Genomic DNA, 19,233 nt, shown 5'->3' with positions numbered 1-19,233 from the left:
TAATAACAACAACAACAGAGAGCGAGAAAGGGACAGAGAGAGAGAGAGATAGGCAGAGAGTAAACGAGTAGTTGATAAGATTTGTCTACAACATTTATTGTCCTTTGGTTTTCCACTTTGCTTGGCTCGTTTTCTGTTTGGTAAAATGCTTTTTTGCACAATTGTCATCATGACCCTTACACACACACACACACACGTACGTCTGTCTGTGAAGGTGTTAGTCAGATCTGTTTTGCATACTTTTTAGCCCAGTGGCATTGGCCAAATATTTGTCCCTTTTTTTCCCGATGCTGCCCAAAGCAACGAAATAAGCGATAAATAAATACAATTTGCTCTTGGTCTTTTTGTTGTATTTGCATTTAAGATTAAACAGATAGAACACGCAACCGCACCCTCCCTTACTACAAGTCATGAGAAAATCTCTTATAAAACTAGTGAAATATTATGCGAACGATACGTTTTTATGGTCATGTCGAATTTTAAAGCCACATAAATTTGAATCCTAGTTTAAAGACATTCGGATTGACAGGCAGAGAGTGGAGAGCGGTGAGCGATGAGTGGAGAGGAGAATGTGGGAAAGGAAATGCGTCCTTAAGCGCTCTCTAATTTGCTTTGACGGCAGACATGTGTTCAGGGCTTTGTCTTTGTGCGTGCCAACTGGAAAACCAAATTCAGCTAGGCGCGACGAGAACGCCACAGGATGCAGTCTGAAAAGGACGCAAATGCGACAAGGATGCTGATGAGGAGCATGGGGAAGAGAATGCAGATGAGGATGGGGATGGGAATGATGAGTATCCCCTACGTCCAGAGCAACAGCAGGCTTTTAATTAATTTCAATGCGCGACGGCTGCAATTGCTTTGTGCGTGACAAGTCGCTGCCTCTCTCGCTCACACACTTACACACACACACACACTCTCTCTCTGTCTTACATGTGAGCTGTTATTCAATGAAAACTTGAGAGCAACTGTTGCCAACTCTTTTTGATTTTTTGTGGCACATAATTTGATTTGCCATGTGCAGGTGAGATCAACAATGCAGCAGCTGTCATTTTAACCACTTCTCCCTCTCCATGCCCTTGTGCCACACAGGTGTGTAACACTTGTACACCACTGTGCAACGTTACGAGCTGAACAAACAAGACGAAATGTTGCACTTGCCATCAACTTTTGCTACGTTTACTGAACATGAGTCCTGTCGAGCATATTGTTAACTTTTTACCATCATCTCATCTCATCTGACTGCCTGCCTCTACTTTTCACTTTCCCTCCCTTTGCCCTTGCTCCTGTGATGCTGCCTCATGTTGCATCATTTACTACCGGCAACTTTGCTGCTTATTTACATATTTATAGCTTGCAGCAGTGTGTGCGGCATTTACCTTTTGTTTTGCCAGTTTTGGCTTCTATATAATAGTATTCTACCGATTTTCATGCACCGCCTTGTAAGACTTGCAGCGAGATCGGGTTGCGGCCAAGTGTAATGTAAATCGTATGCAATGTGCAAATTTTGTGTGTTGCAACAACTTGAAGTTCGTCTGTTCGTCTTGCAAGTGTTTGAGTTGTGAGCACTGGCATATTGTCTTACCTGTCGTATACTTAATTTACTTGATTTTATTTCATTTTATTACATGCATCATGTTGTGTTTGTATTTGCAGCTGCCAAAGTTGTACCGCTCGACTTTTTGCTTGCCTTTCCAGTTGAAATGGCCGCTGTTCACAACTTGCGATGCAAATCAATTGCTGTGGCTCTATCAAGGGGGTGGAAAAGGGGAAGGGTGGGTCATCATTTTAAATGCTGCCTGGTCGAAACTGTGGCTCATGTGGCGTATGCGCAATATGTTGCAATGCTTTCGCCTTGATGGTGGCAATTCATTTTCACTTTACCTACTGCGTGGCAGCAACAATAGCCAAGGGCCTGTGCCACCCCCACTCCATCCCCTGCACCCTCTTCGCCCTCCATCCCTTTGCCTAGCTCACACGTTCATGCATATAGAAAGGCTGCATTAAAGACGAGAGTACACGTATGTGCTACAGCCAAAAGGAGCAGTGAACGCAGAGGGGGTGTGAGCAAGGGTGGTTGAGGGGGTGGGGGAGGGGGTGTGGCGCGTTGACAATGCCAATACAGGTGCACACAATGCAAACGAGTGACATGCAAATGCTTTCAACAACAATTGCAATTCATGCAACCCACTCACACACACGCACATGCACAGACATGAACATACAGGCACATACACGCTCATCATGACAGACAGACATGGCGCGCCTCACATTTCGTTTCATTTTTGAACGTCGATTTTCGAGCGTTCGTTTCTTCCAATTTCGTTTTCGTTTTCCTCTCTTTTTTTAGCGTGTTATTTTCCCAGTTGCGTTGCGTTGCGGTTTGCCTTCTTTTGTGGTGTAAGTGTGTGTGTGTGTGTGTGCAGCATTTAGCATGCTCACCTATACACAGACACACACAAACTCATGTGTGACTGACCAAAGATGCCTTAAAATGTGACGACAGCTTCTGTGTCTGTTTTTGGTAATCTGCGTATACTCTGTAAAAATTAAAAGCGAGGTAGCTTGACTTATATTTGATACTTCATATCAAATAAGCTTAGATTGATACTTTAATCTTCTTTACAGTTTTTGAAAAATATTAGAACTATCTCAACATATCTTCGAAATCATTAAAAACTGTCTGCTATAAGTTTATTTTAAATTTCAAAAAAGTATTAAATTTCGAACATTTATTAGTTTTAATGAAAATTAATTTCAGTTTCATAATTTTTTTCAATATGACATGTTTTATGTCCAAATATCTTGCAGTAAGTTAACTGAAACCTTGACTAGACATTGAAAAAATGTCTGTAAAAATATGATAAAACTTAAAATTATAATATTATTTTTTTTTTGAAATTCAAGTAATAAAATACATACAGAAATATTGAGAACTATCCAATGTTAATACGAGTACATGCTCTGTTAAAAAACCTTAATGTTTAAAGTTAATTTAAATAATTTTTAATGAAATTTTTTTGCATTTCTCTAATTTTTTTGATGAGAAATATTACTATATTTGATTAATTTTAATGTAACTTGTAGATCATTTTGTTGTTTTGCTATGGAGTACGTGGTATCTCTTAGTTAATTTAGCAAAGGTTTGCTGGTTAGCAACTTGTTTTTGTTTACGCCAGCGTTGGCTACAGCAATGCCAGCTCATGTTGATGCTGATGCTGCATTTTGTTGATGTTGCTGCTGTTGCTGTTGCTGCTGTTGCTGTTGCTGCAACTGTTGTTGCCGTTGATGCGGCTGCTTCGCTCCTCACTCACTTATGTATTCGCACTCAAATATGCAATGCGCCACAAAATTGCAATTTCCACTAAGATTGATGAAAAACGCCAACGTCGACTGCCACGCCCCGTCACCCACAAACACGCACATGCATACACATACCCACTCACACACACACACACTCACACACACATACAAAATACCACAGGCAGCATCACTTGCTTGCAAATCATGTCATCAATTGAATTTCAAGCGATTATTTTTGCACGTTTCACAAATCGCAGCAAAAATATGTGAGCTGTGTGTGTGGTGTGTGTGAGTGTGTGTATGTGGTTGTGCATACCAAACGGCAGCACGACATGTCGACGCTCACAATACGTTTCGATTACGCATTGAAATCAAATTGATGACGCGTCTATTGTTGCCGCAGCTTCAGTAAAAATATGAAGATGCCCCTCGACAGCACGACTGCCCCTCCTCCTTCAGATCTCCACATCGCCTCATCCAAGTTGGCACTGCAATCCCGCAGAGTGCATTCATGCACAATCCATGGCAGCAGGTAATGCTCAGAAATCAACACACAGTCAAGTGAGGTTAAGTCGCATCAAAGGATGCTGGTGAGGATGCGGGGTGCAAGTCAAATTGTTGCCTGCCTCCCAAAGGCAGCTGCATATTTCATAACTTAATTTAATGGCTGTGGCAGTGGCTGGGGCAGTGGCAAGAAGAAGAGCGGGCTGTGGCAGTTGCATGCCTTATGCATATTTTTGGCCAGCCTCTTTCTGCTTTTAAACGAAATGCGAGAATGCGAAATATGAGTACATTCCATACTTGTAGCAAGTATATACTCTATATTTATATTGTGGCACTTATGTACAGTGTACAGTGTACAGTGTACAGTGTATATAATGACGAGTATTTATAGCTGCTTGCAATTTGCTGATATTAATCTGTGAAATAAATTTTCTCGAAGCACTCAAACGTAAAATGTTTGCACATCCGCTGCTCAAATATTTAATGAATATTAGTTTTCCCCTCAGTAGGTTTAGTTATATAAATATTTATACATATATTTTGTATAAGAAAATCATCGGCCAACTATTTGAGGTTCTCTTCGAGTGCCGTGAAATGAACATGGTTTAAAGCAAATGCTGAAATGTTTTGGCCATTATATTGCCTTTAGCATAAATTGCTAGCAAATGGCAACCTCAACTTTTCCTCTCCCATCCCCATGCTCTCCATCGAACCTCTTTAACATTTTTGAAGCGCATTGTTTGCGTATTTTATGGTTTATATTTCAGTTTGCCCATAATGTTGTTGCTGCCAATTTGGCTTGGTTTAAATGCATTGCAAGTAATTGAAAATTGTACTTGTAGAATTGCCCTGCAGGTGGCCTATAAATTTCTGAAGTTGCTGCAATTGAAGCCTCAGCATCAAGCCCGGCATTATGTTACCATTTTGGCCATACATAATTACTGTATTCAATTACAATATCATAATTCACAGGCAACGCCTTTGTTCCAAGCACCAATTGACCAACATTGCATTGTGTTGCTCTATGTGAGTGTGAATATATGTGTGTAATCCTTGTAATTATCTGGTGCGCTGATTGCATCATCGACGTCCCAAGTGCCTGGCCGAGTTCATACATCTTGATTAAACGCTCATTATGCAAAGCAGCGCCTCGAAACACGTGTATTCAAAGTAAGACCACAATTGTCCTATTGTCCAATTGTTCAATTATTACATAATATTGGTCAAGCCAGTTAACCAATGGGATACCACACGAATTCACTGAATTTAGCTTGATGCGATTTGATACAAGTGCAGCAATTAAGGATATTATACTCTGTACTTAGCTGTAAAGCAGATTACTTAAAAAAATATTTGTTAAACAGCTAATCAAAATAATAAAGCACCAATTTCTATGTGAGAACACATTTATATTTACATTTCACTGAAAACATTTGAATAACTTTAAATGCTTGAATACTAGAAATCAACACAAAAATAGAGAGCAACCTTAATCTCTGTTCTGTGCATCTTAAACAAATAATTTCTTCAATTTTTTTTCGTTTGTTGGTTTAAACATTTTGCAATTATCGACTTTCGACAGCTGCCATAAAAAAAAGTTGAAATTCATTTTAGGCAAACGATTTTTGTCAGGCCGTAAGAAATAAATTGAATTTGATTTTGTTGACAAAATGCGGATTAAATACAAATTGACAGAAATGCAATTCATTTCAATTGCTCTCGACAGCTTAAACAAATGTTTGCTAGGTGTTTTTGCAAAACGTATTGGAAAAGCTGCTTAAGTTTATTTATTTTATTTATTTGTAATAGATTCAAATCCAAAACAAGTTTATGTTATTTGGCGCATCTTTGAGCTTATGCTCTTAACGTGGCTAAGACCAGTACAATTTTCATAAAATATGCAACTAATTACAAGCAAGTTGCTTAAGCTCACTTGGCAAATGCCACATACAACTTGACAGCCAACAAGCCAGCGACAACAAGCCAGCGACAACAACAACAGCAACATCAAACAACCAACAACCAGTTTGTCAGACCCATAATACAATATAATTACTGTAAAAATCAGAACTGACAAGCGCAAAATGCCATAAGGGTGTTCACTCGACGAGACAATTAGAGCGACAGAGACAGCTAGTGAGGGCAAGAGAGAGAGAGAAAGAAAGAGAAAGGGGGTGAAGATTGTCATGGGGGAAGTGAACCCGGCAATAGTGCGTAAATCTTGACGCTTTTAAGCAGGCCCCAAGCCCAATTGACAATGACATTTTGTCGTCATTATTGCGTTCCTGTTTGCAATAGGGGACAATACTGTAAACAAACTGCAAATCTCAATGCTCGCCTTAGTGACACCCTAAGCTAGATATAAAGGCCAATTTTAGATTTAACATTGTCTGAAATTTAGATATCTTAAAGAATACATAATAAGAAATAATAAGGTGTATTAGGGTTAATTAAAAAAAAAACAATAATAAATATGTGTATTTTATTTTATACTAATTTTTTTAAAACATTGAAATGCATATAAAATGTTAAAAAAAATAAAAGACAGTGATTTAGTCTTGACTTAAACTAGTTAAAGTAAACCCCAGTAAAGTAGCTGCAACCCATTTACTTCTAGCTTAACATACCCCATTACACAAGGAGTTTAATGTGCTGGGTATAGTGTAAAAGAGGGGGAGAAAAAAAGGGCAGCAGGAGTCAGCACGACATTGGCAAGAACAAGGAGCTTGATTCGCGCCGTGCAGGCAATTACAGAAATTAGCTTTCGGTTTTAATTTATTAGTGCCATTGTGCGTGCTTCTAATGGCGACAAGCGACAAACGAAAGGCGACAGTCGACAGTCGACAGTTGAAAGCCAGCAAATGGCGGAGGCGAATTGCTGTTGCTTCTGACTTGAGTCGCATTGTTAGTTGTTGCCATTGGTAAGACAAATGCCTTGGCTGAAGTCGAGTCAAATTAATGTGCATATAACTTACGCTTTAAGTAAAGTTCTCTCTCACTTTGGGGTCGCTCTTTTAGGATCTATCTTTAAGGGCTGCCCATTAAGATTGCAACGCTTTGCTTGAAGGACTCATGCATTTTAAAGTTTTATGGCGCTCGCCCAAAAACCCATATGGCATGTGCAATGAAGTGTGCGCATTGTTAAACATTCATGATGATTTAACAGCACACACACATTCACTCAAACACGGCACACACATATTCACTCGCTGCATATGCATAAAAGATATTGTGCAACCTTTTGGACAAGTTGCAACCGCCATTGCCAAAGAAATATTTACTCGGCATACAATTGGCAACATAATTGAAACAAAATGTATGCAGGCCCCCCAAAAAAAGTCTCAAATGGGAGCAAATCGCATGGCTAGTGATGGGTGTCGATTTGGTGGTATCAATTTTATAATGATACATTGAAATTATGTTTTTTTCGAAAAGCAACATAAGATGAACCTACAAATTTACAATAAATTGACACTTTATTAAAAGATTTATTTTGATTTTGATTCTGATGGCTGTAAATGGTTGCACAATGGTTGCTAAGTTTTCATGTATTTTTTTTTTAGTTGTGTTTTGGTTCTATTTTTTATTTTTCAAGTTTATTTCATTAATATTAATCTTTTATTCATTACGAAACCATATTTTCTATGAGACGTCAATATCGATACTATTTTGCCGATATCCATCTCTACTCACGACTGCGGCAGCTGAAGCAAAAGTGTTGCCTACTTTTTTGGGCGATGACAAAGTTGTCATGTTATTTATTAATCGGTCGCAGTGGGTGCAAAACAATTAATAAAGAGCGCTTAGTGGAGCGCAGGTAACGTCGCTCAAAGCTGTTTTTTGGGGCATGCCGCAGTTGATGATGTTGCTGCTGTGGCAACCATTTATAAAAGGCGCTTTTCCTAGGTGTTTCTTCGGGCTGGTGTTGGTGTTGTTGTTGTTGTTGTTGCTGTTGCATTTGCTGCTAACCATAAACTGCGCATTAGTGTGATTGCATAACATTTCCAAACACACACACATGCATAAAAAGACGCAAACACACACACACCCATACATAAACAAACAGTTCGTAAGCAACCGAAAAATCCCGTAAACCAAAAGCGAACCAAAAACCCAAATCCTTATGTATGTGCAGCTGCTGCGGCTACGTGCTATATCCTGCATCCTGCCGACTCCTGCCTGCAGCCTGCATCCTGCACAGCTATCCCTTAAAAGTTTGCCCAACAGGAGAAGCACCCACAACTGGCTCCGACGGAGAGAGACAGAAGGAGAGAGAGAGAGAGAAAGAGATTCGTTGATAATTTAAGTCGGAAATTTCAAGGAAACAGCTCTCGCACGTAATGCTTAGAACAAGACATATATACACACACACACACACAAATACACACATACACGCACGTAAATTGCAATTACAACAAGTGCAACGATAGCAACAAAAACAGCAACTGTAATCAAAGCCAAAGAACACTAAGCAAAAATGTTGAACAAAACTATGAGAATGCAATTATGGCAAAGACAATGCCAACAGATGTTGGCTGGGGAAGGGGCAGGCGAATGGGCAGGGGAGTGAAAAAGAGAGCAAATAAAAATACACAATTCCATTGCACAGTCAGTCGTAGAAGTTTACAGACTGCAAACTTTTGCTGGGCTGTCAAACAAACCGAAAATGAAATCATTGTCAATTCATAAAAGTGATGCAAAAATTTTACAAATTGCATTTACATATGCTGCAACAACACCCCAAGGCACACACATAATGCACACACACACACACACACACAAGCACACACACACACATATGCAGACAGTTAGTAATAGCTGCACTGGGCCATTACTTCGGCCATTATGTTTCATTTGTAGCGACGCCGCTTGACATACATGCACAATATGGTTGCAGGAGAGTTGAGGGTGGAAAAGGAGGGGCAGCTAGAGTAAAGAGAGGGCGGTGGGGCAGAGCGGTCAGCTTAAGGGAAGCCCAGACAGTGGCAAATGCCTGGGGCTAAGCCTCCCTCCCCCCAAAACAGCCATGTCGTTTATTTAAGATGACAGTAGCAGGGCAGGGCACAATCCTGTTGCGGTCAAGTGTGCAAACATATTGCAGGCACTGTGCGAATGCGTGCCCCTCTCTCTCTCTCTCTCTCCCCCTGTATGTGTGTGCATTTGTTGCAAGTTGACCTTGTTTTTACGCTCACAAACGTAATTGACATTTATTAATTGGAAAACAATAATTTCACTGCTACTCTTTCTCTCCTATGCGATTTCTATGTATCTCGCTATCTCTCTTACTCTGCTATCTCTGTCGCCTCGCTCTGTGGCAGCTGCCAGGCGACTAGACGAGACCGAAATGCTTGGAACGCTAACAGTTTTTGGCTGATTGCCAAAGCAGTGTTGCCAAAATTAGCTAAATTTCAAAATTAAAATTTATCGAATTAGCTAAAAATACTACTGTGTTCGCTTGAGAAATTTAAGTTAAAATTATATTATATTTAACATTTATTACAAATTTAAAAAAATTAATAAAAGCTAATAATCTATAAAGATTGCATTTCATGACTTAATGTAGATTTTTTAAGCAAATTTTAATAAATATATGATAAAAAACTCCCATTAAAATAAGGGATAAATCTAGCGATAAGTAAGCCAAAATGGCAACACTGTTGTTTAAAGGCATATCTTGTTCATATGATGATTTATGAGCCGAGCTTGAGCGGCGATCAAGTTGCTACTGCAAGTGCTGCTTTCTTATGCAGACAGCGATTAAAGCCACTCATCAACATGGAGGCAAACACATCAAATGCACAGATAGAGATAGAGAAGGAGAAAAGCGTTGAAAAGTTGGGCCAGCTGCGCTTTTGTTGCCCATTAAAAGCTGTCAAATTTTAATGTTTTACATGGCAGGCTCAAAGTGCCGTCCAAACAACCTTTAATAAGGGCAGCGGCAACAATGTTGTAACAACATAATCAGCTTGTGCCGCCTGTTCATGGCACCTGTCAGGCGTTGGGACAGACAGCACTCTATCTCTAGCCGCGGCCCATAAACATTAAAAGCACATAGTTTGCATGAGAAGAAGAGGAAAAGGAGGAGGAGGAGGAGGAGGAGGCTTTAAAATAGTAGTGGCTTGCCAAAGTGCGAGCCAAGCAGCTCGAGTCAAAGTCACTGCCGGTTACGGGGCGTATGTGTAACGGAATCCCAACACGCGATAAATTCATTAAAGAGCTGCTCGCACAGCAACTGAAATCTGGCTGACGTGTCTCGCGGGCAACGTAAAATACCAGAGTGCTCACACGCACACACACACACACTCACATACACACACACACAAAGCGAAAAAGATAAAATAAAGAGGGAGAGAGAAACTGAGATGGCAGCGAAAAAGCATTGCATACTTTCGGGCACGTTTATAGATTAACACATTTTTACTGCTGAATGTACTAATAAGGCAAGCATTTCCACTTTGAGTTACCCCCGGGAGATATATCCACAGTGTCAGCAACAGCAGCCAGCCGCTATCACACTCACACACTTACACACATACACTCAGATGTGTGTATTTTCAAAATTTATAGCGCCAGCAACAATAAAGAGGAGGGCGCAACTGAGAGTTTGCCAGATGTAGGAAAAATGTTAACAAGAGCAAACAATGTGAAAATATTTCATACACTTCGCTGTTGTTGTTGCTGCTATTGCTGCACAGGTAGTTAGCCCCCCTTCTCCTCTTCAGTCAGCCAGTCCGCCAACCAGTTAAATGGCAAACCTTAAGGGAATTCTGGCACTCGTGTCTGCAGCCAGCTGCTGTTGCTGTTGAGCTGTTGCTGCTGTTGCTTCTGATTTCAAGTCTGGCTATCGACCGCTGGAAATGTATATACACACACACACACAGCACACACACTTACACTCCACGGCAGGTACGTGCCTGGCACACGCTAAGAGATCGCGGCAGCTGCTCCAATGGCCTTCTTCATCGTCATCCTCGTCGTCGTCCAGCACTTGGCAGCGTATCTATATCAGATTCGACAGGCAGCAGGCAACGGGCGGCAAGCGGCAAGCGGCAAGAGACAAGAGGCATGTGGCAGGCAGCAGACAACAGCAATACAAATAGGATATATATATCGCGTCGACTTGTAATTGTAATTACCACTGCAATGTGGACTTTTGTTTTGTATGCTTTACCTTTAGTGCACATTGGCTTCTTCTCCTGATTAAATTACTGTTTCAATATTATCTGAGCTTGTTGCTTTAACTTGTTCCTTCAGTTTGCTGCGAGGCTAGAGTTATCGCTGCTGAAACTTTTACTGCATGTGCATGCGGCAAATATTTTGAGTGCAACCAGACACGTATTCAACCCCAACTCTGATTCTGTTTTTCGGCCAAACTCAAACTTCAATGAACTAGAAATGTATGGAAGAATTTATTGTTGTTTGAAATTAACGTTCAAAGTTCTAATAATAAAATGTGCGGAAATAGTATTATATGGCATATTAAGTATACGCAGAGTATGCAATATTGAGCTAATTGAGTGATTAATTTTCAATTAATTAACTTAAGTATGATATCGTCTCTGACTGACACTGAATATATTATTTATTTTCATACTTTGTTTTTTTTTTTTAAATCAGTCGCAACTTTTTGCCAAATATTTTCCGAATGTGTGAAATTAATTTTTATTTATTTCTTGTATTATTTATTTAAAGTGAATTAATTTCAGCATTCACAATTCATCTTGATGGACTATAAAATAATTTCGAATATCATATTTCTGTGCGAATATTTGCAATATATTTGTAAAAATGGTTAATAAATTACTTGTTTCAATTTAACGAAATGTGCCCCTAAAAGCCTTGTATGAAATGTTGATGGCTGCCATTTGCAACAATGCAAATAAGCAAATAAATAAATGAAAATTGCAAAGCGAGAAGGAAAGAATAATGCAAACTATAAATTGAAATTTAAGGCCATAAAACATCACGGTTGGGTTTGTGCTCGGCAGCTCGACAGTGCTCGGTAGCTCGACAAAGTGTTTATTAATGCAATCATGCACGCATAAAAATCTCAATTTAATTCGATCGATATGTATTCGTGGTGCTGAATTTTGGTCTGTGCTTGAATACAAATAGAAAATTGCAATGCCACAGACTTGGATTCAGGATAACGACAAGGCAATGAGTGTGTCCTTTTCATGTCATGCCGTTCTATGCGAACGATAGTACCTTGTACATAGTCTGATGAATTTGTTCAATTCAGAACGTGACTGACGCAATGATTGTACACGTCTCAGCTTCGAGTTGAAGCAGCCATAACTAAGTGGCACTATGTAAGTGAAATAAGAGGCAGCTGATGGAGATAGTAACAGGACATACGCTCCTCCTCATCTCTCTCTCTCACACTCTCAGCTACTTTCTCTCTCATCGTTCACTTGTACAAACAGTTGAGCTAAGCACGAGGACAGTTGCCACTTTTAAGTCATTTGCTCCGTTCGAACTCAATTCAAAATGTGGCCATCAAGTCGAATGGCCACTCAATCAAAGTAGAAAACCAGCTAAAGCAGCTGACGATGCCGTTTCTCCTGTGCGACAGAATTGTGGAGGAAGGTGAAGCGGAGGAGCGGTCAACTTTTGGCAGTCAGCACGCGTATAGCAAACAGTTTTGTCAGACAGTCTTTAAAAGGAAAAAAAAAAAAGAAATTCCACCGCGACAACATGCATATGGAACAGGACAGAGGACACGGGACACAGCACAGAGGACACACAGCACAGAGGGTACAGAACTAGGGATGGGTATTGAAATGTATCGACAAGGAGAATGGAAGAATCAAAATAATATTCAATGCGATGCATCGATTCTTATACCACAAATCGAAAATATTTTAATTTCTTAAGTTAATTATTTGTTTTTACAGATTCAAGAATCACATATATTAACTATGACAAAGTAGACTCATGCAAGGCAAATGTATAGATTTAAATTGACACTTTGTTTTAAGATTTTTTGCTAAAAAGTATATTTTCATTAACTCACTCAGTCAGTCAGTCAGTCAGGACAAAAATTTTTATATATATATTAATTTGTTAAATTGGTTATTTCGTGCTCATGTTTAATTTCAGCTTTCAGGCTGCTTTTATTATAGTTTTATCGATATTCAATGACATTTTCTATGTGATACTTTTCCCAACATTTTTCCCATCGCTATGCAAAACAGCTCTTTAAGTGCAAGCCGGAGTCACATCAGTGCTACATGCACGTATCGAGGATCTGGCCGCCGAATTCGTGACAGCCAAAGTGCGGCTCTGGCTAAGCCATTACACGCCTCGTGTTGCGTCACAAAAAAAAACGCGGAAAATAAAATGTTTTCTGTTTTTTTTTTTTTTTTTAAACTGTTTGGCGCTCCATTTGTAGCAGCCGTCCAATTGTTGACGCGTAAAGCGCGACATGTGCAAAATTTGTGCTCTGTGCAAAGCAAAATTCAACTTTGGCATTGGTTGCACATCGATTTTGAAATATTTTTTGTTGTTTTTTGTATTTGTTTTTTAGGGGGCTTAGCTTGACAACGACCGAGTAGAAATGCAGCACAGCCATTTGCCATATTGTAAATTATTTAAAAATGATTTATTGTAAGTTTGTTTACACTTTGCCATGCGGTTGCATTTGCCAGCAGCTGTGCGCTGTTGTAAATATTTCATTGCTTTCGCTCACTCACAAAATGTCAGAAAGCAAAAAACCAGAGCACAAATCTATGGTGTTTTCATTTGAATTTAATATTTTATATTGCTGAGCCGGCCACAGTAGCTGCAAAGCAATAGAAAGCGCCTTAGAGCAGCAGCAGAGATACCCTGTAATACTAATTTATTTGAGTAACTAAAAGGATGAAATGCCAACATTTTATTAAGATTTTCGTTTATAAGTTTCACCAACGTGCATACCCTTTAATACCTCAATTTACAGAGTATCAGATGAACAATTGAAAAAGATATGGTAGAAACTGCAATCGCAATCGCAATTGAGTTTGCCTTTTGCGGTTTGGCAGCAACTGTAAATATGTTTACACTGCCAGATGTGTGTGGGTGTGTTTATGTGTGCGTGTTTACAAGTGTTGTGACATGTCACTTGCATGGCCTGCAATTAAAAGTTTAACCTATAAATGCCTGCGTTGCGGTTTTGCCCTGTTGTGACCAAAAACAAAATGAACCTCAACAAGATGTTGTTCTTGTTTTTGTTGTTGTGATTGATTAGGTTGATTGAATAATGCAAGACCACAAGACACCTGGCATTTGAGAATGTAGCCTTGGCTACTTCAAAATGTATTGCCTACTTTTTAGGGCAACTCGCCAGCAAAACGATAAACATCAATTGTCGCCCCTAAAACTTGAATTTATGGCCACACGCGCTGCAAATTGTATATTGCCATGGCAGCGAAACAACTATAAATCCCAACGTAGACAATGGGCCGGAACGGAACGAAATGGAACTGAATTCAAATATTAACACACGCAATTAAAATTCGACAGCATTTTGTGCCTTCATCGACAAAGATCCACTGCCCGAACCGAATCGAAAGCCGAGTGTTGACCCTTTTCCAAGCCATTGAATAGATTTCTGGCAGCCAAAATGGGCACAAGCAAAGCGGAGAGAGGGAGAGAGAGGAAGGAGAGTGGAAAATGGCTGCTTCTCTGATTGGGCAATGGATTACACTGTGTGATTGTAAAATCTATGATGATCATTAATAAAAACAAGACGACATTGTCGAAACTGCCAAACAATAACAAACGACAGTTCTAATCAGGCATTCGACAATGGCCAAAACGAGCCAAAATGTTGGCAAATTCAAATGCAGATATTTCATATTATCCTGTTCCTGCTCTTGACTATGATTCTCTGTATGATTTTGGTTTTGCTTTATTACCCAACGTCTCATGCATTATGCGCACCACTTTAGTCCTTGTAAATATTATTTTAATATCTTGTTGAGCAGCAGAGTCTACCCGCTCTACGCTCTCTTCTCCCGATGCCCATCGCACAACTCCCATTTCTTCCCCCGACCCCATCTAAACAAGGTGACATACACATATTCTCAGAGCTTTCTCCTTCTTGAAGCCTTGGCTGGTTGGCTGGCTGTGTTGTTTTCTCTTGGCTGTTAGTACCGCTTACTAGTAGAGTGCAAGGGTATGCCACAATCGACAAAATCTCCACCTCACTAATAGTTTTCCGGTTTATATTAAACATTCTCCTTAAATAATTTTAGTTATGGCTGTTTTAAGTCTACGTAATTTTTATAAAATTAAAGTTACCAATTCAATGATACAAACAATTCATATTTAAAATGAGTCAGGGGTATCTTATAGTCGGGAACTCGATAATAGCCTTCTTACTTGTTTCTTACTGCTTTCATTCCGGGCTAAACTTTGTGCAACAAACAATGCTTCATTATAAGCTTGAACGCAGAGGCCAGAGGTGATAAGGCCTGCCAGAATCAGGCAGGCAGGCAGCCAGCCAAGCAGCCAAGGAGCCAACCAGTCAGAATCAGGCAGCCTTCTACCAACTTCTTGTATAAACTTCACTTTATGCTTTTGACTTTCACACACACACACTTGGCATTTTCTTGTACTTTGTAGGAAATTTTACGAATATTTCATAATATGAGTTATGGGTGTAAGTGTGTGAGTGTGTGTGTGTATGTGTATGCCTCTGTCGTGTCGCATCGTATCGCATGTTTTGTCAGACGAAGTGGCTATGCAAAGACAAACAAACAAAACCATAACAACAACGACAATGACACTAACAACATTGCACAAAAATGTTGTCAATCAACCTTGAAGAAGATAACAAGTTACACAAAGACTAAAGACAAAGACCTAAAAGAGTGAAGAGTGAATGCCGTTGAAGTCTTAACTCAAAGCACTTATTTAACTATTAATTTTAAACATTACTTACAGTTTCTTGTATTTAAAATTGAATTTCTGCTCTCATGCCACAAAACATTTCATACTTTTGGTTTGCCTCAAGAAATGCTTTGCTCTGCATCAAAAAAACTTGTTAGCTTTATAAATGCTTTAACTTTTATTAAACGAAAAAGTTTAATTTACAAATATCAACAAGTTTCTGCCTAAAATAATAATAAATTTTTAACAAAATTAATAAAAAGAAATTTTTTATGTCAACTTTAAAATGAATAATTAATTCTTCGGTTTTTTTTAAAATAATTTTAAAGTATTTGCTGCAGTTGAATTAATTTTTCACATGCATGTCATGGGTTAATCAGTAGAGCAAGTAAAGCAGTATTCGATTGAAGCATTTTAATGACGAGCATTAAAAATAATCAGCTCTGAAGCGGCAAGCAAATAAATATGACAGCAGCTACTGTCCCTGCCACACATGCACACACACATACTATACATATACATGTGCAAACAGTAGCCACATTTCAATTTTCAGCATGTGCCATGTAATTTGCCTCGATAATTTATATGCATGCCGTGCGTATAGAAGAAGCTCCCACTACAACAAAGCAACAGCAGCTACTGCTTCTGCTTCCGCGTTGGGTTCAGGGTTCAGTTTCAGTTACAGTCGTGAGGCTTCGAGTGCGAAATGAAATAAATTTTGCAGCATCATTTAAGCTTAATTAAGACGTCAGCCGCAAGCGGCGACGCGCCAGCTCCAACGCCAGCAGCGAGGCCACAATAAGGACGACGACAAAAGCCTCGCGCAATGCACTGCGCAGCACATAAATAAATGAGTAACTGAGTGGTTGAGTGGTTAAGTGGTTGCCAGCTGTAGCGATGGGTATCGATATAGTGATATCGATATTTAAGTTTCATAACTATATAACATTCTATTTTGAATTCAATATATTGAATATTATTCTAATCTTTTTTCTATTCGAGTACAACTTACAGAAAAGTCATCATTTGCCACTTGATTTTAAAATAATTTCGTTCCAAGTCCTTAGACCAGTATGTTAATCTTTTGATTATTATTGTTAGTCTATTATTTTTTTCAATTTTAACTGATTCACATTGTTAGATAGATATAGTATTTATTACAATACATACTCTTTAAGATCATATTCTACTCGATATTTCTTTGCGATGTCATTATCGATACTTTCTTGTTGATGGCCATCCTTAGTTGCCAAAGGTGCCACATGCATATTTGAGTGGCTGTCAGCATAAGTGTCCAGTTTAGGAATGGAATCGCGGTGCTCTGGCCTGACGGCTCATCGAGCAACTCACTTGGCTTGGGGTTCATTTGATTTCCAGCAAAGTCACGGTGCCACGCATAAAACAGCTTAGACAATGTCAAAAGGCACCATTATTCATGCTGGCGTGCTCAGGAAGACTACAGTAGCAGCAGCAGAAAGAAAACAAGGAGCACAAGGAGCAGCATCAGCACATGTCCAATTCCAGCTTCACATGCAATCAAATTTGTGCTCGTCATGTTGCATTAGCAGGAAATTAATGACAATGGGGCAAGAAGGCATCCACAACTAGTAGCTTCGAGCAGCTCAATTTCTGTGCGCCGCATGTTGATTTTTAATTACACACCCCAAACAGACGCACACACACAGCCGAAGTCAAAAGAACAATGAAGTCTGCCGAAATTTACTACAAATACCAATTCAATGCCATAAAACACAATTAAATGCCTCTCTCATTTAAGCCTCACCAATAAGCAGGCAATTAGCAGCAAGGCATGAAAATTCATTGAGCTACGGGTTCAAAGTATTGCACATTACGCATCATTTCAGGCACAACATCAAACTCTTGAACCCCAAAAAATTAACCAATTTATAAATGTACCTTCGTCATTTGATTGACTGGCAAATACCCTTTGCCATCGATTGAAAATAAGTAATATAAAATGATTTTATTTCAGTTTAGTTAAAAGTTTATCAAAGTTGGGACAAATAATAATAAAAATTGTCATTTTACAAGAAAATCGAATGAAAAAAATTGACAGCGATAGAAAAATATTCAATTTGGATTGAATAGTAATAGCCTAGACTTACTTTACTTTTTTTTGGACTAACAGGGTATGTCGAAAATATGCCAAAATAAAAGCGTGAAAATTGCAAAAGTTTTCTTAATTGCTTCATGCCGTCGACTCTGCCTCCTTCTCGTCTGCTTCTGCCACTTCCACTTCCCCTACTCCCTTCACATCGTCATCACAAATTAAACGCAAGTATGCAAAGTTATTGTATAAGAGCGAGAACGACTGCCTGGCAGTCGGTAAGTGGGCGTGCCCAGTAGTCTCTGTAATGATTAAGCAAACACTCAATCACCCATGCCTTAATACATACATATGTATTATTCAGCTATATATATGCACACAGACACATATACACATGAGACTCAAATAAAGCGTATTCAGCTGTGGCAATTGAATTTTTTACCAGTTCTTAATTCCCATAAGTTTTGGATTGACTTTAAGAACGCTTTCCGACTGTTTTTGCAGAGAGAATATTTACAAAAACCATAGCATACTTTTATGGGCAGCTGCATTAAATGTGTATGCAGTACTTACTCGAAATTTGTGCAACTTTGGCACAGACACTAAGCATATTAAGCTTAAGCATCTATCATATGAATGCCACCCTGTGCTTCCCTCAATGGCGCCCTCAATTTATGGAAATGCAAATGCGCGTCATATGCTGGCAACCTTTTGTTTAATGAAGCCGAAGTTGTAGGGCAGTCATATTTGTGTCTTTTAGTGTGTGTGCGGTGTGTGTGGTGTGTGTATGACTAAAGGCGTGCATGTGGAAAAACAGTTTTCGAATGAATGCAAGTTTTAATCCTTGAAATATGATTTGAGTGCAAATATTTTGCATAACCATGAGATAGAGAAGAGGTGCAGCCGCTTGTGGTTGGCCAATATGGGTGTGGCAATGTGTATAAATATGTGTGTGGTTGTGTGTGTGTGTGTGCCACCGTGATGTAAGCAGTGACACAATTTCGTTCTTTCTTGTGCGTATGTGTCCGTGTGTGCACTTGTACTTGCCAACCGCAAACACTTCACTCGCTTGAAGGCTGCTCACCGTGCCAGGCTGAGGCTGCTAGGCCAGGCCGACAGTCCAACCCTTACCACAAACCCATACCCATTCCCATTCCCTATCTCCATTCTCTATGCGTTCATTTTGCAGCTGTCTGCGGTTTTAAAATGCTTTTGCCCCCTTTAAATCCCCCCTCCATACAGTTTGCCATTTGATGTTGCCCTTAGACTTTCAGTGGTTCATTTCTAAATTGAAACTAAAGAGTTGCCAGTGGCTACCAGTGTTGCTACTGCGGCCACTTGGGCACCTTTTGACCGAACCTTTGGCTTGAGAATTTAATAAACTTAACTTTTATCCTTCACTTGCATTAAGCCGATGACAAATTTTTAACAATATCCCCGACTCTGACGAGTGCATTCAAAATTTTTGTAGGTCCTGAGATGTTCTT

The 19,233-nt window shown here is 39.4% G+C and overlaps 1 protein-coding gene across 1 annotated transcript in view; it reads left to right on the top strand.

The window, feature by feature from the left end:
• The window catches only part of LOC117787024 (hemicentin-1), an 88,184-nt gene that overhangs the window by 30,162 nt on the left and 38,789 nt on the right, over positions 1-19,233 (top strand). The window contains exon 2 of the mRNA XM_034625464.1: positions 10,591-10,639. Within this exon, the coding sequence (XP_034481355.1) occupies positions 10,591-10,639 (49 nt within the window). The remainder of the gene's footprint in view (positions 1-10,590; positions 10,640-19,233) is intronic.

This window comes from Drosophila innubila, assembly GCF_004354385.1.
Source record: "Drosophila innubila isolate TH190305 chromosome 3L unlocalized genomic scaffold, UK_Dinn_1.0 0_D_3L, whole genome shotgun sequence".
Classification (NCBI taxonomy): Eukaryota; Metazoa; Arthropoda; class Insecta; order Diptera; family Drosophilidae; genus Drosophila; species Drosophila innubila.
Note: the sequence above shows the minus strand (reverse complement) of the source record. Positions and strands in the feature narration are given on the sequence as shown.